Below are 23,521 nucleotides of genomic sequence, written 5' to 3'. Positions count from 1 at the left end.
CTGCCCGCTGCCCCACCCGCCCAGCGCTGCTGCCCCGCACTGCCCACTGCTCTGCTGCCCCGCGCCCAGTGCCCCGCGCGCCCACTGCCGCGCTCACGCCGCCGCCCCCTGCCGCACTCATCGTCACCCACTGCCGCACTCGCGCTCGTGAAACTTGAGCTCCTTCTCTGCCACGCGGGTCTGGTCGGGTCAGGGTTCGAATTTCCGACTCGTTTACCTACCCGGGTTGAGTCCGGGTTCAAATTTCTGACCCGTTTGAACCCGGGTCAATTTCGGGTTCGACCCGAACTCGACCCGTGATCCAAAATTGACACCCCTAATTCATACTCATGAGTTCCCATGTTAAGATATATTATACAAAAAAAAAAATGTATATATCACATACTAATATCTAATTATTATGTAGCTTCCATATTAGTACCATGAGAAAGAAAGCATGGAATCTTCTTTATCAATAAAGTAGAGACTAAGGACACAATAAATTTGGAGAGAGAGGGCACTTACCAAGTTAGTAGACCCCTTATAGACAAGGATATCATGGCTTTAATTATCACATATGTGATACTATCTTTGCTTTCATATGTGATTGATGCCAACTTGTATTTAATTTAAGGACTTTATTTGGTAACATCTACCTGCCCTTAGATTATTTATATGCCAAATGGGTGATATAATCATTAATGTAATAGCAACATGGCATCCAAATCTAGTTGAATAATAGGGACCCTTCATGCATGCAATAATTTCTAGAATTTAAGCAAATTAAATAGTAGATTCACACGCACTATATATACGAACTTCGATCACAATATCTCTTGGTTGAAAGCCTAAGCTCCCAACCACCAAATCAAGGAGGGCTGCATAATTTAAAATAATAATGAATTAAATTCATAATAGTACAATTTATATCAAAATAATCAAACATAATTTTAATTATGATTTCATGTCATAGGGAAATAATTTTATATTGATTATCATAGGGGTATCCAATAATTTTCCTAGAATTAAATTGAAGGAACAAACAACATTATGATTGATATCATAATATATTGTGTTTGATTATCAAATTATTTGCCTACGCTTTATGATAGTTGTATATGAGTGTGACTTCTGTGGATTCTATCACAGGTAAAGATGAATGTGACTTCCATTCTTAAAATTGTTTACCTGCATTTTATGAAAGTGACTTCCATGAAAGTATGGATGTCAAAATGGGATTACGGGTAGAACTCAAAACTAGACCTGTCAATATTGGACCCGACCCGAACCCGACCCGAAATTTTCGGGTTTGGGTTGACCCGAACCCGAAGCGGGTCGGGTTCGGGTCCGGAAAACCGACCCGTTTGCAAAAACGGGTCGGGTTCGGGTTGACCCGACGGGTTGCCGGTCTACTCAAAACTGATCTGCCATTATTTGACACTACCCGAACCTGACTCGTTTTTTAAAAAGGGTTGGAAGGTAGGACCCGAACTTGACCCGATTCAGACCCGGCCGGTTCAACCCAACTTACCCCACCAATCTAGGTCTGATAGATTTCAAAGCAGGCTTCACAATAGTTTCAGGTAAAAAGAGTAGCTTTCAACACACAACCACATAATTGTTTCACAACAACATGCAATTTATAATTTACAGCAAGTTTGTTTCAGCAATAATGTAAAAACAAGCACCGATAACTACTGTAAAACCGATGAGAGAAATTGAGCAAGAGGCCAAGAGGGAAACACACAAAGTTTAGAGGAGAACGAGAGAGAATCAAGAACGATAGAATGAGAGAATGAAACCCTGGAGCCAGCTATCCCCATGTCAAGAGAATAAGCCTTTACTTCAAACCTAGGTTTTACTCAGACATGGGGTGTCAAGTCAACTTCGAATTTTTGGTTCTACCCGAACCTGACCCGATTTTAAAAATGGGTCGGATTGTTGAACCCAAACCCAACCATCTGGAAAATGAGTTAACCCGAACCTGAAATTTTTTGGGTTGTGTCCGGGCGAAATTTCAGGTCGGATGATTTTAAGATGGAGTCGAGTAGTAACACCCCTACATTAAAGTAAGTTTCTTATTAGTGAACGTGGATGTTTGAAAATCTCCACTTGATCAATAATCAAACAGGTGGCTGCAATAGTTCATTTGATTCAGGAGAGCTTAGCAGGTTTAAAATTACCAGTTCATGATCTGTTAACAAATAAATCATCTTCAATATTCATCAGATTCATAACCCTAAAAACCCTAATATTTGAACAATTTCAATCAGTCTAAAAAAAAAGTCTTAGAATAATATCTGTCCTAGTTTGCACATTTATTGACGCATTCATGATTGGTTAAGAGTTTAAATCTTAGAAGAGAGCTTTCATTTCAAATAATTGGTTGAGAGTTCAAATCTCTTAAGAAAAGGAATTTTAACTAAACCGAAAAGTTAGGTTCATTTAATTTCACTTCTAATTTTGGTTTAATTCAATTATTGATTTGGAGTAAGAAACCCACAAAATATATATATATATATTTGGATTAGTTGAAAAATATGGCTCACTTGAGGCGTCTAGATAGGCTCATATAAGAGCGTAAGTAAGTCAAATTGATTTGTGAACCGGCTCAAGACCAGATCAATAAATAACTCATGAGCCGAAATTGATAAGCTAAAAAATTAGATTTGACGACCCTCCCAACTTGAATCATTAACTCACAAGTTAAATAAAGAGTTTGAGTAAAAATTTGACAAAATAATTTTAAAATTTTTATATCACAACATTGTATCAAGTTATTATTTATCATAATTCTTTTAATTTCTTTTTTTTAATTTACTTTTTTAATTATTATTTACAAATTTGAACTCAACATAAGCTAATTTATAATTTTGACTCAGGTTCGAAGCTGCATATGTAATGTGTTGTTTTCTCTTAATGACTCAAATGTCCAAAAGAAAAAAAAGTAAAAAAAAAAAAGACACTATGTACTTAATTAGATCTTATTATTTCATATTTGTTTGATTGAAATTAGATAAACTGAAATGAGTTTCAATCTCAAGGACTAAGAAATCTCTTTTTATAATATTAATCAAATAATAATATATTAATAGAATTTAATTTAAATGTTAATTTTATTTATTATAATCATTACTATTATTATTAGTAAAAAAAAATAATGAAGAAGAACAACACAAACAAATATAAGGATTGAGTTCACTCAAAAAATTCAAATTCAAACTCTTACAAAGAATTATAGGGAAAAAAAATGACATAGGTTAATGATCTAAGTAAAAAAATAATAACATAAAACAAACTGCTTGAATCCAAGACAAATGTTTCTGTTTCCAAAAATCTGAAAAAACAAAGGAAAACATTTAACAAAAAAATTAACATATATAACAAATGATCTTCTTATTGAAAGCACATTTCTACTTCAGATTATTTCTTGAAGCTATTCCCAAGCAATTTTGAAGGCCATGGCTTCTTTCAATGACTAAAGTGTCCCCTTGTTCTCTCAACTGTAGCAAACTCTTCTATTCCTGAAAGAGAATTCCTCATCTCCTGAAGGAAATTGAAGGATAGTTTCTCTCAATTTGAAAGCAAGATAAAGAGTATTAATAAGTTCAATTATTTACCCTTGAGCTCCTTGAGTTCCAACGTGAAGCTTGCCATGCAGGATCAATGGTAGACTCTGCAAAAGCCCTCAACTCATTTAGTTGTGGAAGCACAGCAGTAGCTAGATCCGGTCGATCTTTGCATCGAAGCTCGGCACAATTAAGGGCTATTTTAGTAAGCCTCATAGCTTGTTCCTTGGGCCAGTTTGGTATGTTAGGATCCAGAATCTGTTCAAAGTTTCCCATCTCAACAGAGTTTTCAACATAATGAGCAAGCCCCATTGGTGGCCTTGCAGTGACCAGCTGAAGAAGGATGACACCAAGAGCATAAATATCAGATTTTGTGCTCACCAAGCCAGTTTTCTGGTACTCAGGATCAATGTAACAGAATGTCCCAGCTGCAGCAGTCATGTGGTATTGGGTCGCGCCGGCGATTGAGGAAGGAATGAGGCGAGCCAAGCCAACATCACCAATTTTGCTAACAAAGTTGTTGTCAAGAAGGATGTTTGCAGGCTTAAGATCTCTGTGGACAAGGGGTTCGGGCTTTGTTTGGTGGAGAAAGAGGAGGCCAGTGGCTATTTCAGCGGCGATCTTGAATCGTATTTGCCATGACAATGGAGGGGTGCCAGAACTGCAGAAAAGGCGGTCTTCGAGGTTACCATTCGACATATATTCATATACCAGGCAACCATATTCAGGGCAGGCACCAAGAAGAAGGACCATATTTGGATGTCTGATGCAACTCAACACCTCCACCTTAAGAATTTATGAGGAAAAATTAATTAGAAAAAGTGCAGTACTCACTTGGAACATTCATATGGTTCATAAAATATTAAAAACAATGGCAAGTTTGATGATCACTTTGAATCATAATGCACGATAGCATGAGAGTCAATAATGATCACCCAAATAAGCTTGTTCCTTATGGTTTCCATTACATGCTTTCTGCTTTCTAGATTTTCTTAAAGTTGCATAGGAAATTATACCTGCTTTATCATCTTTACATTCAGTTTTAATTGAATTTGTAGCTTACTTCAGAGGATTTCATTGAGAAATTGAATCATTTGTTAGTTTAAAACTTGGATGGAGTCTCTAAAGGTAAATCTATGACAATTCATAATAGCTAGTTTTAGATGAATTGAATGAGAGAGTTATTTCAAATTGAAGTTTCAGATAAAACTCAATTTCCTTGAATACCAAGTTACTTTCCTCATTTTCCTTTCTATTGATAAAAAAAAATGTGGAACTATATACCTTGACCATTTCATTAAATGTTTTAGAAATGAGAAAAGTTTAGACAAAATAAAAGAGGAAGGAAATTCCTTCTATTGTAGCTCAAAAATGATTATTGAAATACAGCATACCTCTTTTTGGAATTGTTTAATTCCTTGAGCTACATCAGATCGTAGAATCTTAATTGCAACAACTGTATGATCAATGGTGGACTTAAAGACCGGTCCATATCCTCCTTCACCTATCTTTAGCGAATCTGAAAAGCTATCGGTTGCTTTCAAAATCTCATCAACACTGTACCTCCTATAACGAATATCTGAAGAAATTGTCTCCAGTTCTTTCCTCTTCTCTGCAATTTCTTGAAGCCATGTATGATTCTCACTTTTTTGACTGTTTACTTCATTTTCTAATTTAATAGCTTTTGGTGATTCTGGCAAGGGTAGTATGGATCTCTGCTTAATAAGGGCAGTCTTTGGAGCAACTACCACCACCTCATCCAAAGACGTATTCCGAGGGCGTATCTGCATAAATCATTTGTTTTAAAATTGCTCAAAAAAATTGCAGAAGGCTTGTGGAAAGACGTTTTGAAGTATTGACAATAGAAATATATGTACATAGATGAAATTATGTCGAGTGAAAGAAAACCATAAACTAAATAACTATAAGCGAATGATTGATGTCATTCATAGGAAAGATGCAGATTTTATGAAATTAAAGTTATTTTTAAGCATTCACATATGCATCTCCATATGGTATTGAACTCCCAAGTTTATTTTTGTGTAGTACCTCTGGAGTAGAATCATCATACGAATTTCTCTTGTGCTTCAACTCTAGCTTCAAACTACTCATCATAGATTCCAAATCATCCTGCAATTAATAGTAACTAAAAATTAATAGATAAAACATATCAAAAGAATTAGTGAAAGTACAAGCTAGTTGGATTCAGTATTCTCGATAAATGATCAACGGAAGCAATATTTGTTGAGGTTTAGACACTATTAAAGAAGAGCTCACCAAATGCATTATTTTTCTTCTATAGTAATGAAGTACTTCATATATCTCCTTTCAATTTACCTCACTTTCTTTACATTAAATTCTAAATTGCTATCAGAACAAGTTTTAGTATATCTTGGTTCTAACGTATTCATAGGTGTCGATCAAAAAATGACAAGAGAGGGATTCATCATATTTGGGTGAGTGGTTTCCTAATATAATAGAAGAGTAAAGGTCTGATTTGGGCGACAATTATTTATGAAGTCGGCTGTAAAACTGCTGTAGAAAAATTATTGTTTGAAATCATTAGGTAACTTTTTGTTTTAAATATAGATCAATAAGTTATAAAGGAGGATTAAGATACATATAAAAAAAATATTTTGTATGCATATATCTAACACATAAATCATTATATTTGCTTGTTATATAAATAAATATAAAAATTTAGGTGTTAGACATATAAATACATAAAAAAATTATAGTATGTATGTAAATCCCTTAATTATAAAACTTTCAGTTGAGAAATCATAGAAAGCCGTTACAACATTAGAATGTACAATGACGAGCTTGGTGATGGAAAATTATTTTGGATAGCAAAATTTTTGAAACATTGTGCCACACCATGGAGTCAATTTCAGCAAATGACAACATGAAATCCACAGAAAAAGAGTAGAAAACAGTAGATTTTGGAGGAAATAGTGGCCGATTTTGTTTAATAACTTAATAAGAAACAAAAAATACAAGCGATCTACAAATAGAGAGGTAGATCGTCTATCCCAATCAACGTAGACGCCATTAGAAAGCCCTCACATAAGAAAATACAGCTGAGAACTCAATAAAACATAACCCTAATACAAAATAATAATCCCTATATATGACCCTACTCTTCCCTCCAATTTAGCCCTAAAAGATCTCTCTTGCCTTAATTAATTCCCTCCCTCTTTTGAATTCAAATTCCCTTTACTAATTATTTCCTTAATTCTCCTCTTAACATATGTAATAATTGGTTTACTAGGCCTCACAAGGGGGGCCGAAATTTACCCCTCCGCCCCCTATAACTGGTCCACACCCTGGCTATTGGGCTGGCTGTAGAATCGGTCATGTTGGACCGGCCATAACACATTGTCAAAAAGATATTAGACAAATAACAATATGATTGTTTGAAAATCAAAGCAAATTAAAAACTAAAGTAATAAAACCCAAATCTCTTTGGATGAGTGATTATCATAACATTAAGAATGGACAAGTCATCGAAATTTTGGATGAGAGACTTCCAATATAAATTCAAGTTGTATGTTTAATAATCGTTTATTCATAATAACAAAATTCTCCTCTATCTACTTTTGATTTCAATTCATTTTTTTGGACTAAGTCAATTTAAAAATCATCACCTCATTATTTGTCTTCATGTTTAGCATCATAACAATTTTTCATAGCTAAAAATAAATAAATATTATTTGGGAAAGATAAGTCGAATTTAGACTTACAATTGAATGGTGTGACCAAGATCCAACTTCCCTCTTTGGTATAGGTGGCATGTGACCAATCCCATTTGATCCAGCATTACTTTGCCAATTACTGCCATTATTTGGCAACTGAATGTCATTACCATAGCCAGTTGCATTAGAGAAATTGTCATGATCATATGCAATCAAATTACGGCAAATGTCATAATCATATGACTTTAACACAAATCCTTTGCCTTGTTCTCCACCATTGTATTCATTGAGAAATGGAGATATATTCAATTGATTTCCATCAGCATCAATCTCTCGTGAAAATGAAACTTCAGTTTCGTCAAAACTTGCCCTGAATGGACTAGGACATGAGGTTGAACTATAATAAGAAACGTCAATATGACCTCCATTCTGGGATCCAATTGCCGTCATTTCACCAGTTCTGTTGTCATATACCCTCTCATATATCGCATTTCTTGTGCCATGGACAGCTCCAATTCTGGTTAAGAAAGTGGAACTAGAAGGGGTTATTTTCCTTATAAGACAGCATAATCCTTATATTTTCCTTAATTGTTAATCAAGAGAAAAAAGAGCATCATCAAGTTTAATCAAAATGTTAAAAAAGACATCATAATCCTCATATTTTAGAATCTGAAATGCTCAAAATGGAATCCAAGGGGTTATTTTGTTGAACTTTCAAAATGTAGTGCTATCTAGAACAGTTGCATTAATCCTTGTTCAATCCAATGCAGTGCTTTCAAGAATGATGTTGATTTTATTATTATTATTATTATTTTAAGTCTAGTGCCCAATACCCATCTGATGAGTTATTGATAGGTACCACTTGAGTATTTCAAGTGATTCCTATCGGGTCTAAGCCAAATCACTAATAATCCGCTGTTTTCTATGAAGTATAATAATCTAAACTTAAAGAAATGTTCATTATCACCAAATGGACAGTACAAACTTTAAAAAGAAGCAATTTCAAAAGACCATGAAATTTAATAGGCTGGATGCTTTTCTATCATGTTCTGATAGGAAATACTTGAGTTCGCAAGTAACCCTAAGGTTATACTTGAGTTCTCAAGCAATCCTAACACAAAACGAAGAGCAAACAGCAGCCAATCTGCTGTCCACAGCAGAAAAACAGCAAAATCACAAGAAAAGCTGTGAGAAAACTCAAGAAGAAACTTGTATTCCACTAGACGATGAATAAAATAGCAAGATACAAGAGATCCTCAATTCGAGAGGAGGATCATCTCTCCCAAATCTCTAGACAAGGTTTTCTAGAGCCCAAGCCTCCAAGAAACCCTAATTTCAATTAATCAAAACATGAAACATCTCTAATTCCCTCATGCACTTTAATACACAAACCTTTCTAATACAATTTCCCTCCTAAACCCAAGCCCCTCCCCCTCTATTCAATTTTTCAAAAATCATTAGATGGGGCGGGCCCCATCAGCATTGGCGGAACAGCCAAAGGAGGCGGCTTGTTCCGCCTCCTATAGTGGAGAACCGGCTGGGCCGGTTCTCTGTGAGCCGGCGTAACAATACCGCTCTCCCAAAGAATCACCTTGTCCTCAAGGTGAAAATCTGGGAATTGTTGTTTCGTCCTCTCGTATGGCTCCCGCGTGGCCTCGTAGTCAAGTAGGTTCTTCCACTGGATCAACACTTCCTTAGTTTCATCTTCTTTCTGGCGAACTCCCATCAGCTCTAAGGGTTCCATAACCACCTCTAAATCCTCAGTGAGAGTCGTAGGAAGCTCGGGGTTGGCAGTGTAGTCACCAATGGCCCTCCTCAACTGTGATACATGAAAAACCAGGTGTATCATTGCCGATGGTGGTAATTTCAGTCGATATGCCACTGCCTTAATCTTCTCCAGCACTTCATAAGGCCCATAGTACTTTGGAGCCAGATTTTCATTCCTCCTATTGGCTACTGTCTTCTGCCTATATGGTCGGAGTTTCAAAAACACCTTCTCCCCCACTTTGAACTGGATGTCCTTCCTATGCCCATCCGCTTGTTTCTTCATAATTTGTTGAGCTCTCAGTAAATGCCTCTTCAACTCCTCTAGCACTCGATCCCTCTCCTCCAAGTATTCCTCTACTGAAGACACGGGAGTGCTGCTACTCCCAAAGTGCACCAAGTGTGGGGGATCCCTTCCGTACAACACCTTGAATGGGGTCATCTGTGAGGCAGAATGAAAAGATATGTTGTACCAATACTTTGCACATGATAGCCACTTAGCACATAGCTTAGGTGTTTCTGACACAAAGCATCTCAGGTACGTCTCCAAGCTCCTGTTGACTACTTTCGTTTGGCCATCCGTCTGTGGGTGGCAAGCTGTATTCCTCTTCAGAATTGTCCCCAGCAATCTGAACAACTCTCTCCAAAAGTGGCTTACGAATACCTTGTCTCTGTCTGATATGATCGCCTCGGGTACTCCATGTAACCTGACACTTTTCTAATGAAAGTTGAAGACATTGTCACTGCTGTGTAGGGGTGTCGGAGGGGAATGAAATGTGCATACTTGCTAAACCTATCCACCACCACCAAAATCACCGTGAATCCCTCTGAACGGGGCAACCCATCTATAAAATCCATAGAGATCTCCTCCCAGACTCGACCTGGTAAAGCCAATGCTGCAATAGCCCCCCTGGTGACATAGCTAGATACTTATTCCTTTGACAAACCTCGCACCTAGATACCATCTCTTCCACATCCTTATGCATACATTTCCAGTACAGCTCTGCCGCCAGTCTCATGTAGGTCTTTAGCACTCCTGAATGACCTCCCACTGCAGTCCCATGGAACTCCTGGAGCAAATGTGGAGTGTGAATTGATGTTCTGGGCAACACAAACCCCCCCTGGTACAGCAATCTCTCCCCCTCCAATGAATACGTTGGATGGCTGTCCTCTTCCTTTAGTAAGTCTACCCTGATCTTGCCTAGTTCTTCACCCCTGGCACTCTCCTCCTTGATGGCTTCCCAGTCCAGCATCATTGGGACTAATACAACTATCGTCTGCAGCTCCCCCATGCACCTGGACAAGGCATTTGCGGCCTTATTTTCTACCCCTGGCCTGTACTGAATCTCAAAGTCATAGCCCAGCAATTTGGATAGCCACCTCTGATGCTCCTCTATCACCATGTGTTGTTCCAGCAAATATTTCAGGCTCCGTTCGTCGGTCCTGACGATGAAATGTCTCCCGAGTAAGTAGGGACGCCACTTTTGAATGGCCAAAACGATTGCCGCCATTAATTCCCTCTCATAGACGGACTTCAACCGGGCTCTTGCAGTCAACACCTGACTGAAATAGGCAATGAGCCTGTGATTCTACATCAACACCGCTCCTAATCCATACCCCGATACGTCTGTCTCAACTATGAAGACCTGAGTAAAATCCGGCAAAGCTAAGACCGGAACTGTGGTCATAGCTTTCTTCAACTTCTCGAATGCTGTCGTGGCTGCCTCCCCCCATAGGAACCCATCTTTCTTCAGCTGCTCCGTGAGTGGCCATGCTATAGCGCTGTATCCCTTCACAAATCTTCTGTAGTATCCTGTAAGCCCTAGGAATCCCCTCGACTCCTTCAGATTTTTAGGCAGTGACCACTTTAACATAGCTTCAATCTTAGACTGATCTGATGCTACCCCTTCCTTGGATACCACGTGGCCCAAGAACTCCACACTGGCTTGTGTGAAGCAGCACTTCTTCAAGTTAGCCCGCAGCTGGTGCTCCTGGAGAACCTCTAGCACCTTCCTTAAATGCCCCCAATGCTCCTCCTCTGTTCTGCTATACACTAGGATGTCATCGAAGAATACCAAAACAAATCGCCTGAGATACTGTTTGAAGATCTTATTCATGAGTGCCTGGAACGTGGCGGGAGCATTGGTGAGGCCAAAGGGCATCACTAGGAACTCATAGTGGCCCTCATGAGTTCTAAAACAGTCTTGGGCACATCTTCTTTCTTCATTCGAAGCTGATGATACCCTGATTTCAAGTCGATATTGCTGAAGATCACTGTTCCACTCAATTCATCTAACAACTCGTCAATCACTGGTATAGGAAACTTATCAGGTACAATTTCCTTGTTGAGTGCACGGTATTCTTACACAGAACCACCAGCTGCCATCTTTTTTCTTCACAAATAGAATAGGACTAGAGAACGGGCTGGTACTGAGCCTGATGATCCCTGCTTCCAGCATTTCTCTGATCAAAATTTCTATTTCGTCCTTCTAAAACTGAGGGTAACGGTAAAGTCGCACGCTAACAGGTGACACTCCCTCCTTTAATGTGATGGCATGCTCCTACTCCCTGGGTGGTGGCAACCCTAGAAGGGGTTGAAAAACCTCATAAAATTCTTGGATCAAAGGCTACACAGAGAGAGGTATATCTCCCCCTTCCTCCAAACTCACTTCCTCCAATCTGTGTAATTTCATCAAATAGCCTTCCCCCTCCTCCTGAATTATCTTGATTAGGGATTTGAGAGAAACCCCTGCCTTGGTTAGCCCCGCATCACCTTGAATCACCCTCTTTCTTCCTCCCTTCACCAACTCCATCCTCAGAGTACCCCAATTGATCTTGGTTTCCCCCAAGATCTGCAACCACTTCATCCCTAGGATGACATCCATACTCCCCAATTCTAGGGGAAGGAAGTCTTCCTTCACTGGGATACCATGGATCTTCAGCACACCCCTCTACATACTCCTCTTCCCATTTCTACCTTTCTTGTGCCCATCATCTCCCCATAGCCTCCTATATCTACTAACTCCAACCTCAGCAGCTCCACCATCTGGGTGAAAATAAAATTGTGGGTTGCCCCACTATCGATCAACACCACAACTTCACGATCAACTCTCTCCTTTCACCTTCATAGTGTGACTCGGAGTGAATCTCACTACGGAGTTAAGAGAGACTTCTGTCACATCCAGTTGCAGCTTCTCCTCCTCCTCCTCTCCAGATCTGCTCCCACCTCCCTCCTCGTCTTCCTCGTCTTCGTAGACAACGAGAACCTGAAGAGTTCAGTCCTTGCATCTATGCCCCAGCATATATTTCTCATCATATCTGAAGCATAACCCTCTTGTCCTCTTATCCTGCATCTCTTTTTCTATCAGTTTTTTGAAAAGTCCCCCATTTCCTCCCCAGCTTTCTCCTTTGGTACTTCCCTCAGATTCCCTAGCGCTGCCCCTCTTGATGGTAAAAAAGTGGTGGTCATCCTGTATGACCCCCTCGGAATAGTTCCCTCTAGCTCCCCTTTCTAATTTCTTTTGATCATTCACCAACTGCGCCAGCGCCATAGCCTTGCCTAGGTCCCTTAGCTCCATCACCCTAACTGCTGCCATATCTCAGGTTTCAGCCCCTTCATGAAGTTCCCTTCTAGAACTGACTCTGAGATGTGATCCAATCTGCTAGCCAGGTACTAAAAATTATCCTGGTAAACCGCCACAGTCCCTTCCTGAGTCAAGGAAAAGAATTGCTCATAGAAGTCTCCTCCCCCATCGACTCAAAAATGGTCTAATAAGCAATCTTTGAATTCTCTCCAGCTTCGGATAGGCTCCCTCCTGTCACACCATTGGTACCATGCCAAAGCTTTTCCTTCCAAGCACAATCCCGCCGCTGTCAGTTTCTCCTTCTCTGTCAACCGATTGACAGCAAAGTAACGCTCCACTATGTAGATCCAGCCATGGTCATCTTCACCCTCAAAGAAGGGCATCTTCAGCTTCCTCACCCGTGGGTCTCCTCCGTTTCCCCGGTATCCTTCATAACCTCCCATTCCTCAAAGGGGAAGAGTTCCCCAAGTGTCCTGATCATCCCTCCGACGATTATACTCAAATCCCTCTTCATACTCTCCTCTTCTCTCTTCAAAATCATCACCTCGACGCTGAATTCCTTCAAATTCAGCACCTTGACGATGACGTGCCTCCCTTCTTCCTTCAAAAACAGCCCATTGACGTTGAATTCTTTCGTATTCAGCACCTCGACAATGAAATTCTTCCCTCCCCCCTTCAAAATCAGCACCTCGACGCTGGATTCTTTCAAATTCAACACCTGGGCGATTGAATTCTTCCCTCCTTCCGACAAAATCAGCTATCCCCTACTCATCTCTTCTCTAGAAAGCGGTTCTAGAGTGGGCAGGCCATTCTCCTCCTCTAGGATCTCCACCTCCAAATTCCTCCTCCCCCGTAACGGGTTCAGATTTCCTCCCATGCCATGGCCGTCGGTGGTCTCTCATACTTCCGATATCGCCGGATTGGTCTTCATTTCAAGTAATTTCTTCATCATTTCTTCCATCACGGTGAACTTCCCCTCCACCCTTTCATTGTTGGAGGTGATTTGATTTTGAAAATAAAAAAATCTTCCCTCCAAATCGGATTTCAATTGTCCGATTTCGCCTTCCAAGACTTCTACCTTCTTCCCAGCCATCGTTCTTCCCAAGAATCACAAAGATCTTTTTCCGGAAACAAAAATCCTGCTGAAATTTCAGGATTTCAGCCGCCAACGGTCCCAAAAACGATTCTCTGATACCAATTTGATAGGAAATACTTGAGTTCGCAAGTAACCCTAAGGTTATTCTTGAGTTCTCAAGCAATCCTAACACAAAACGAGGAGCAAACAGCAGCCAATCCACAACAGAAAAAAAGCAAAATCACAAGAAAAGCTGAGAGAAAACTCAAGAAGAAACTTGGATTCCACTAGACAATGAATAAAATAGCAAGATACAAGAGATCCTCAATTCGAGAGGAGGATCGTCTCTCCCAAATCTCTAGACAAGGTTGTCTAGACCCCAAGCCTCCAAGAAACCCTAATTTCAATTAATCAAAACATGAAACATCCCTAATTCCCTCATGCACTTTAATACCCAAACCTTCCTAATACAATTTCCCTTCTAAACCCAAGCCCCTCCCCATCTATTCAATTTTTCAAAAATCATTAGATGGGGCGGGCCCCATCAGCATTGGGTGAACAGCCAAAGGAGGCGGCTTGTTTCACCTCCTATAGTGGAGAACCGGCTGGGCCGGTTCTCTGTGAGAAGGCGTAACATGTTCCACCTTATTTTGTATCTAGTGGACAAGTGGAAGAATCTAGAAGATAAGTACTTGATATCATGATAGTGGCAAAAGGTAAATGAAGCTCCTCTTTCTCACCCCATTCTCAATCCTACTAATATTATAGGGATTTCTTAATTCTCTCTATTTCAAGGCCAACAAGCGCTAAAAAAATTTTGTTTTCATTATATCATTCCTCAAAATATTTTCTTTTGAAGGAGGCAAGAAAGTGGTCGGGGTTTCTACAGTTTAAGAAGAGATTCTTGACTTCTAACGGGGGATGGCAGTAATCTTGGGTTGTACATGTGTATCTTGATATCCATTCATTAGGTAGAATTACTTCTATAAAGAAACTCCCTTTTCTTACCTTCCAGAAGGTCCAAAGTGCCGTCTCACTTCAGGTGTACCTGGTCATTTTAACAACATTAGAAAACCGAGTTTGAAGCGAAGCAAAACAAGGGAAAATGAAAATAGAAGAATTAGAAACATGTAGAGCTCGCTACAGAACTAGTTGATGAGAAAGTTAGCTAACTTTTAACAGATTGGAAGGGACATCCGGTGGAATCCAACTCTTGAAGCTTGTTGGCAAAAAGCTTTTTTGGACGAGTAGCTGGACGAACTGATGATATCTTCCCTTTAGATATAACATACACAGAACAAAATTCTGGAGCAGTCTTTGAAACAGCTGTTGGGACATCCAGATTCTTGAAAGTCCTAAAAGATTGATGAGGAAAAGGAAAAGGAAAAGGTAGCACTTAATATTAATTCAATAACTTAGAATGTAAGAACTTCAACAAAGCTCTTAAAAATCCGGTCAATAATGAAGTGATTTATATTGTAAGATTTTAAATCTTGACAAAGTTTTTACCTCGTAAATGCATTTCTATTTGATGAGCCCACAACTAGCTTGTCAACAGCCAGGAATATGACAAAATCTACAATTGCCTTGGCAATATCAGACTCATTCAGAATCACTTCCTTGCACTGCAGCTGCATTTTCAATAAAATATATCAAATATTCCATAATGGTACATGAAAGTGAAGAAAATCAACCAATAACTAATCATAAAAGAATAACCGGCTTGAAGTATTTGGTATCAACTACAAGCTAAAAAAATATGAAAGTTAATGCTTCATAAAAGGAATAACAGAATGAACTTCATTGGAAAATGCATTGCATTAATATCCCATGACTCAAATAGGCTAACATGATAAATCATGTGAGAGAATTGGGTTTAATTAACCATCACATAGATGAAAGATATGTTGGTATGTATATATATATGCTAAAGTTTTTGGCTTCAAGATAATTAGTTCATTAGTCCAACAATAGATGGTTGATGTGAAAAGTTCATACATAAAAATGAGATTGTTAAATGCATGATTATTGAGTTTAGTTTCATATAGGATAGCTGAAAAGAAGTTAAATTAGGAATATCAAGTATTTACCCTCAACCATAGCTTTAAGCAGTTGGTGAAAAAAGAATTTGATAAATAATGTATGAAATCCAACTTTATTTCCCTTCGATTCACACTCAATAACACGTACAATTCTATTCAAAAGGAGCTGAGGAAAACATAAAACTTACCCCTCTTCTGCTGCAGAAACATTGAAAAGGAAGAAGTAGCTCTTTAGTTTGAAGGTCAATTTGCTCGATATAAGCAGAGGAAACATCATCATCCACATCAGTGATTGGAATCTGGAGTCCAGCTGCAAATTCAAAAGGAAATTTATGCATATGAGAAATAGTAACATATTAAAGCTTCTAAAGCAGAAATGGTGATCTCTAATATAGATTAAATCAAGCTTCATATTTTATTGAATTAAAGCAGAACTCATAGGTTTTTAAAAGAAGTATCATGTTCTCAAAGAGGAGAACCTTAAAATAAACAATAAAGTACAACAACTCTATGGCAAAGACTGCCTTAGGACAAGTTAAAAAAAGTTACGCATGAATCTTATAGGCCTTATTAAGCTTAGAATCTAAGCAGTTTGATTGATTATCTAAAAAATTCATAAATTATTCGAGGAAAATATACCAAATTAGAGAACTTTGTTAACAAATTCAACTCAAGATTCCCTCTTGAAAGGGAAAATTTTGGATCAAAATATCTTGATTCAAATTTGGTTAAATCTTGTAAAACTATTTGGCAATGTAACTCAAGATTTAAATTGATAAGTTCATTAAAGTTTAAATTTAATTTGTATTTTAAAACTAATATATATTTTAAATATAAGTTGTTTATTAATTTTAATTTTATTTATCATCAATAAATTATAATTATCAATAATATAGTTATAAGTTAATTTAAGTAATAGTTTTATTATTAATTATTGTAAAGAGAGGGGAAAAAGCAAGATTAAGAAAAGCTAATAGGAGCGAATTAGTTTATGGTATTCTATTTCTATAATTTCTCTTCACTTCGGTCTTTGTTTATGCTCTTCTGGTTGCTTTTCCGCGTGGACATTTCTTCGTTGATGATTCGACTTTGCATGCTTCGCGTTAAGTATCGTTTTGAAAGAGTCACTAAAGAGGCTTCTTCGCCTCCTTCGAGGACGTCGGATAGGAAGTAATTACGGGAGCTCGCTCGCTGGGAAGGTAACCATCTTTCTTCCTTCTGCACGCTTCTTCAGCCAAATCCAATAAATATACCGAACTCTCAGGGGCTGTTTGGTAACAAGTAGGATTTAACTTTAGTGGGATTTAGACATTTAGTAAATCCTGTAAATCCGGATTTAGTAAATCCAAAATGTGTTAAATCTTGAAAACCGTTTGGTATGCCAAATGTTAAATCTTGTTAAATCCTGAGAAACTGTTTGATAACATATTATACAATTAATTATTTAATTAATTTACTTAATTATTAATAATTTAAATTATATTAATTAAGTTAATCAATAAAAATTTTTAGAGCCGTCTATGGTTTGCCTTTCATCTTCTCTTTTCGTCGTTGCTGAGCAGGTGATTTAAACTCAAGGCATAATTAAATCACTGATTGTCATTAATTCCTAGTAAACCGGTCAGGCAGTCCGAGCTCCTCCCTCAGGCTCCTAATGTAATTCATCTTCGTCTTCTTATGAATCATAAGGCTAAGAATCTCATGAAGCACCCCAACAGTACGCTTTTCCATCAACTCGCTCTCTGGGTCGATCCCAGAACAGTCTTCGTAGGGGGGAAAATGGGGCAGCCGGTGAAACTCCTCCATCCAGGCCTTGACCTTCTTCTGCGCGCCGTAGCCACGCGGGAAGCTCATGTTAAAATCGTCAACCCGGATCGGAAGTTACGAGATTTTAATCGGAAGCATGAACGGGAGCTCGCTGGCTGTGAAGGCAACTTTCTCCCTTTCGCGCGCTTCTTCCCATTAAATCCGGCTACCCCTCGGATTTACTAAATCCCGGATTTAAGCCATAAATCCGTAAATCCGGGATTTACCGAATCCTGGGATTTAAAGCGCGCACAAAAACTGTTTGGCTGGATTTAGCATAAATCCGACTTAAATCCCGCTGTAAATCCGATACCAAACAGTCCCTCAGATTTAGTAAATCTGGGATTTACGGTAAAAAGAGGGAAACGAAATATTTATTTCTCAAACCCCTTTGACAGGATTTAGCATAATTCATGCTCAAGTTCAGCATAAATCCTGTATTCAAAACAGCCCCTAAAATTTTGTATTTTTAAAAAGATATTGCCAAAAGTAAACTCCAAAAAAAAACACTCAATTTAAATGTTAATGATAGGCAAAATCCCCCAATTTTAAACCTGATTATATTAATCGGAATTTAGGCTATTTAATCTGGCTCCTTTGAATTAACTACTAATGAGCTTAACTAGCTAGAACTTAGGAAACTGATAGACTAATTCTCGGTGACCTTAGCAGGCTCTTGTCGCTGTCAATTCCCGAAAGCAATAAAACCAAATGCACATTTCTATGTGCGAACCCCAAAAGAGAAGTTATTACTTATTGGTGTAATGAATTAAACGCGAGACGGTGAAAATAATACGAATTCAGCTTACATGGAGTCGGAATAGTTGTGATCTTTCGGCGGACATGCAGAAGGATGAATATCTCGTTCTTAGACAAGATATGATCGGCCGCCCACTTGAGAGCGTGCTGGCTGCTCTTGTCGCTGCCGATCGCCACCACCACCAGCTGAGATGCAGCGGTGGCTTCATTCTTGCCGCCGACTTGACGGAGCTGCGACCCTTTCCTTTGCATATTTAACAACGAGAAATCGAAACCCAATTGCAGACTCAGAAACGAAAACCTCTGTTGCTTGATCCATCCCCTTTTCAATCTCGAATGCCGGCCGTTGAGGTAGCGTTTCCGGCCATAATCCAGTCTCCATCCCGAAATTAGGGTTTTTTGGTTTCTTTCACCGCTAATCTGCTCCGGTCATCTCGTATCGAAGACCAACGAGCGGACCGTACCGACGAGAGGGAAAATTCGTTTGGATAAATTTTTAAAATAATTATCGTTAATAATTTAATTATCTATTAAATCAATAAAATAAATAAATTTAGAACTATGTCGCTCATGGGCGACGAGAGAAATCTAGTTTGTTTAATCACCATCTTAAAACACTTTCAGGATCTTTACAATCCCCCTCCTCCAAATTGTTTGAATTTGGATATTTTTCCTATTGGTAATGTCATTCCTGAAACTACTGCTAATGTGCTTTTCCTACCCTGTTATTAATGAGGAAATTAAAGCTGCTGTTTTCAAGGGTTCTTCCTCAGCTGCTCCAGGCCCTGACGGTTTTAATTTTCATTTTTACAAAGCCTGGTGGCACATTGTGGGTCCTCATGTTACTTCTGCTATTATATCCTTTTTTTCTAAAAGTTATATGCCTAATGGGGTGAAGTCTGCAGCTCTTGCTATTGTTCCTAAACATAACAATGCGGCTAACATCTCTGATTACAGGCCTATTGCATTATGTAATGTTGTTTACAAAATCATTGCTAATGTTATTGCTACCAGGCTAAAACCTGTTATGCCCGCCATTATTGAGTTTAATCAATCTGGTTTTCTTAATTCACGTGTGTCTACTGATAATATTCTGTTAGCCAGTGATATTCTTGCTTCTGTCAACAAAAGAGGTGGTGCTAATATGTTATGTGCAAAATTAGATATCAGAAAGGCCTTCGATTCTGTTTCGAGGGATTTTATATTTGCTAGAATGACTCAAAAGGGCTTTCCTAGTCCTTTTATCAACTGGATTAAAATGTGCATTTCTGATGTCAATTTCTCTATTGTGTTAAATGGTTCTTTGGAAGGTTACTTCCCCTCTTCTGCCGGTCTGAGACAAGGGTGCCCTCTTAGCCCCTACCTCTTCTGCCTTGTCATGGATGCTTTCTCCACTCTTATGGATGGGAGAGGGTTTAAAGGTATTTCGGTTGATAATTTCAAAATCTCACATTTACTATATGCTGATGATGTGTTAGTATTCGGTGATGCTTCATTAGACAATTGTCATAAGCTTGCTAGCATCCTTAGAGACTTTGCCAAAGCCACGAGTTTACATGTAAATTTTGACAAAAGTGCTATTGTGTTCCCTAAACATCAAAGGAATCAACAAGCTATTTGCCAGGTTCTATCCATTCACAACATTACTTCAAAGATTACTTATCTTGGGATTCCTCTGTCTTTCTCCCGGCTTAAAATTGAAGACTTTCTCCCTCTTATTGACAGTATAAACAAAAAAATGAATGGTTGGAAGGCTAATTTGCTGTCTTTTGCTGGCAGACTATAGTACTTAAAGTTTACAATTCAAAATTCAATTGGGTATTGGATCCGGGGTTCTATTTTGCCAAAAACTGTATGCAAACTTCTTAAAAAAGTGAGTTTCAGGTTCCTTTTTTTTGGAGATTCCACTCTCTCTAGAAAACTTCACATGGTCTCCTGGGATGTTATTTGCCGTCCTAAACACAAGGGTGGATTGGGTGTGTAGTCTATTAATGCCATACAGTATGCTTATAACTGTTCTCTCATCTTTAGGATGTATAACAGTAAATCTCCCCTCTCTATTTGGCTATCCAATAAATACTCCTCCCCTTGGCGTCTTCCCCCCTCAAATGCATCCAAATTTTGGAAATCTATTTGTAAGACTGCTAATGATGCCAAAACATGCTTTACTTTTAAAATTACTGGGAATGCTCCTATCTCTCTTGTATGGGATCATTGGTGTCATAATCTGACTCTTAGGGAGTATTTGGGAGGTGCTTTCTCTATTGCTGACTGTCAATTGAGATCTCTGTTCTATAATAATTGTCGGAATTTGCCGGAATATATACCTGTGCAGCTGAGACTTTTATTTGATCAATCTGCTGATAACGACACCACCTGTTTATTTTGGAAAGACAGATATACTTCCAAATTTAAACATTACGTTGAACAGTTTTATTATGATTTACCCAACTCTAACTGGTTCAAAGCGATCTGGCACAAAGGGAGTTGTCTTAAACACAATGTTTTTGTTTGGTTGGCTCTTGTTGGGGGCCTTAAATCCGCTGATGCTCTTAGAGTTAGGCATATTACTGTGCCAAGTAAATGCAGCCTATGTCACTCTTGTGATGAAATTGTTTCACATCTCTTTTATGAATGTTCTTACTTCATATCGGTATTGAACGCTGTTATTCCTGACACCAAAAGTTTACTACTAAGGCCGTCTTTACTTCACTTGTTTGCCTGGGTGAATGACACGTACAAAGGTAACAAAATGGTTAAAAACTTTCACAAGTTAATGGTTTGCTGCTCTACTTACTTTATTTGAAAGGAGAGAAATTCTAGGAGATTTGGAGGGAATATGCAAAGCTCTGTTACTACTTCTCTGGTGATCAAAAAAGTTGTTTTTGAGAAGGTGTTAAAATGGAGAAATTCTTTCTATCTACTGGAGAGGTTATAGTTTGGCTGGGACTCAAGCCTTTGGTCCCTTTCTATGCGGCTGGTGGTTCTCTGATCTTAATTTCGCAGCAGTTTTGGCCGATCTGGACAATGATGATGCTCCTTCAGCTGCTCCCTTGGACATCCTCCGGGCAACCAGGGAATCGTGACCCTACCGTGACCCATTAGTGTATTCTTTAATCAATTCTAAGTCCAGATCTTCCAAGCTAAGGAGGTTGTTCGGTTGCAGGTTTTTTTTTAGCTTAACTGTTTCATTTGTAAGCTTTGTATTTGAGCTTTTAAGCTGTTGTTATCTGGGGTTTATGTTTTTTTACTCCCAGTTCTTTTTGTAGAGGTTGTCTGTTTTGACCTCTTTTTTTGATGTAATTTTGATGTAATCTCCTTTCATTATTTAATATACGGGCTTTGCCCAGATTTCCCCCAAAAAAAAAAAAGAAGTTACTATGAAAATAGTTTCTTAGTATAATTTTATTTTTAATTGTGAGAAAAAATAGCAAAATAAAAATATAATTGCAGCCTAAAAAGTAAAACAATAAAAATATTTGTCCAATCTCCCTTTATAACTCGCTTTTAATATTCAACTAAGATATATAATCTATTTCATGAATTAAACACTTCCATCAAACTCTATTATTCTATCTCTATGGCAGAGAACAAATTTGACACGTAGTGATTATGTGGTTGGGTTTGGTCGGAGTTAGTTTTAAATTTTTTTGGCGAATTATTTAAAGAGTATTTGATATTTTAATATTAAAAACTTTTTAATAACCATAAAATTATGTTATTATAAAATAATTCGCATTAATCTTAAGAAAAAAATGAAAAATAAACTTTTCTAGTTTTCTTAGGTTATTTATAGGGCTGCAAGCGAACTAAACGTTCGACGAGCTACTCGTTGTTCGGTTCGATTAAAGCTCGTTTGTGACCATTTAATTAACTAAACAAACAAACTTGAACAATATTTTAAATACTCGATTCTTAAATAAACAAACTTGAACACTAATGCATTCGGCTCATTTATGTTCGCAAACAACATCATTTGAAGTTCGTGAACAAGCTCGACATTAAGCTCGATAAGAAGCTCGATTCGTGTTCGATTTTGAACTCTTGAATAAGCTCGATAAAAATAATTAATGTTTGACTATAGAATTAATAAATATAAATAATGATTTTCTTTGTTACATATACAATTGTTTTTATTATAAATGTGTTTGTTCATAGATATGTTCATGAACGTGTTTGTTTGATAGTTAAAAAAAATTCGTTAAATATGTTCGTGAATAAGCTCGATATGCACTAAACGAACGAACATGAACCGAATATGAACACTCATTAATTTAAATGAACCAAACATGAAAACAAACAATAAAGCTCGAACAAACATGAACCAAATTTGAACAAGTTGATATTAAATGAACACAAACATGAACACTCACATACTCGGCTCGGCTAGGTTCGTTTGCAGCCCTAGTTATTTATGACTAAACTATTGTTGTTTTATTTTAATAACATTTCTAATATAAAAATAATTCGAGAAGCTTCTAACATAATTAATTTTCAAATAAGAATGAAAGTAGCCAAAAATAATAAAACCGTGGCAATTATGTTAGTTTAACTAATTAGGTGCACGATCATGACAAAGAGGTTAGCTTAACAAATTATGAAAATTAATATTTAATTAATAACATTCTTTATTTTCCTGAAACAAATCTTCTGGGCATAATTAATTTATTTCCAAAGATATGCGTTAGCCACTAAGATTTCGTTTGAGACAGCTTTTTTGCTACTTCATAAAACTATTTTTTACTACAAAAATTTCTAATTTAATTTTTTTTTTACTAGAAATCAATTTTAGAAAGCTACAAAGAAGCTGTCCCAAGGCTTCATTTGAGATAGTTTTCTTATCATTTTCAGAAGCAACTTTTTAGTACAAAATTTTTTTGTATTAAAAATTTTTTCACTAAAAAAAATATTTTAGAAAACAATAAAAATAATGTGTGAGCTATCTTTTGATTTTCTTTGTAATGCTTGGATATAAATGAAGGCTACATAATTTCTCTTGAAAAGTAAAGGATTATATTATTGTACTTGGTGAAACAAAACAAAGAGCATTGGTTATTATTATTATTATTATTATTGTTGTTGTTTTGAACTAAGGGCTAAGTTTTGGAGATAAACATGGTATTATTTTATAAGAGAAAAATATGTTACTTCCATGAAATTAAAGTGAGAGTAATAAGAGGTGTATGATTAGAAACCTTTATTAATTGGTCCCGACCTCTTTTAAATCTCTTGCCCTCGAAGATTAAGC

At 37.6% G+C, this 23,521-nt stretch overlaps 1 protein-coding gene across 1 annotated transcript; it reads right to left on the bottom strand.

Moving 5' to 3' along the window:
• Window positions 1-3,301: 3,301 nt before the first annotated feature.
• LOC110116621 (U-box domain-containing protein 35-like) lies at window positions 3,302-18,602 on the bottom strand. The gene is made up of 10 exons (XM_020850280.2): window positions 18,324-18,602; window positions 15,897-16,018; window positions 15,176-15,297; window positions 14,840-15,021; window positions 14,675-14,714; window positions 7,292-7,760; window positions 5,598-5,678; window positions 4,943-5,332; window positions 3,600-4,334; window positions 3,302-3,525 (listed from the first exon to the last, which is right to left on the bottom strand). Exons 1-10 carry the CDS (start codon window positions 18,523-18,525, stop codon window positions 3,451-3,453), a joined length of 2,418 nt encoding a protein of 805 aa, XP_020705939.1. The 5' UTR covers window positions 18,526-18,602; the 3' UTR covers window positions 3,302-3,450.
• Window positions 18,603-23,521: the final 4,919 nt, after the last annotated feature.

This window comes from Dendrobium catenatum, unplaced genomic scaffold (genome assembly GCF_001605985.2).
Source record: "Dendrobium catenatum unplaced genomic scaffold, ASM160598v2 fragScaff_scaffold_1378, whole genome shotgun sequence".
Classification (NCBI taxonomy): Eukaryota; Viridiplantae; Streptophyta; class Magnoliopsida; order Asparagales; family Orchidaceae; genus Dendrobium; species Dendrobium catenatum.
This window is presented reverse-complemented; position numbering and strand designations above follow the sequence as displayed.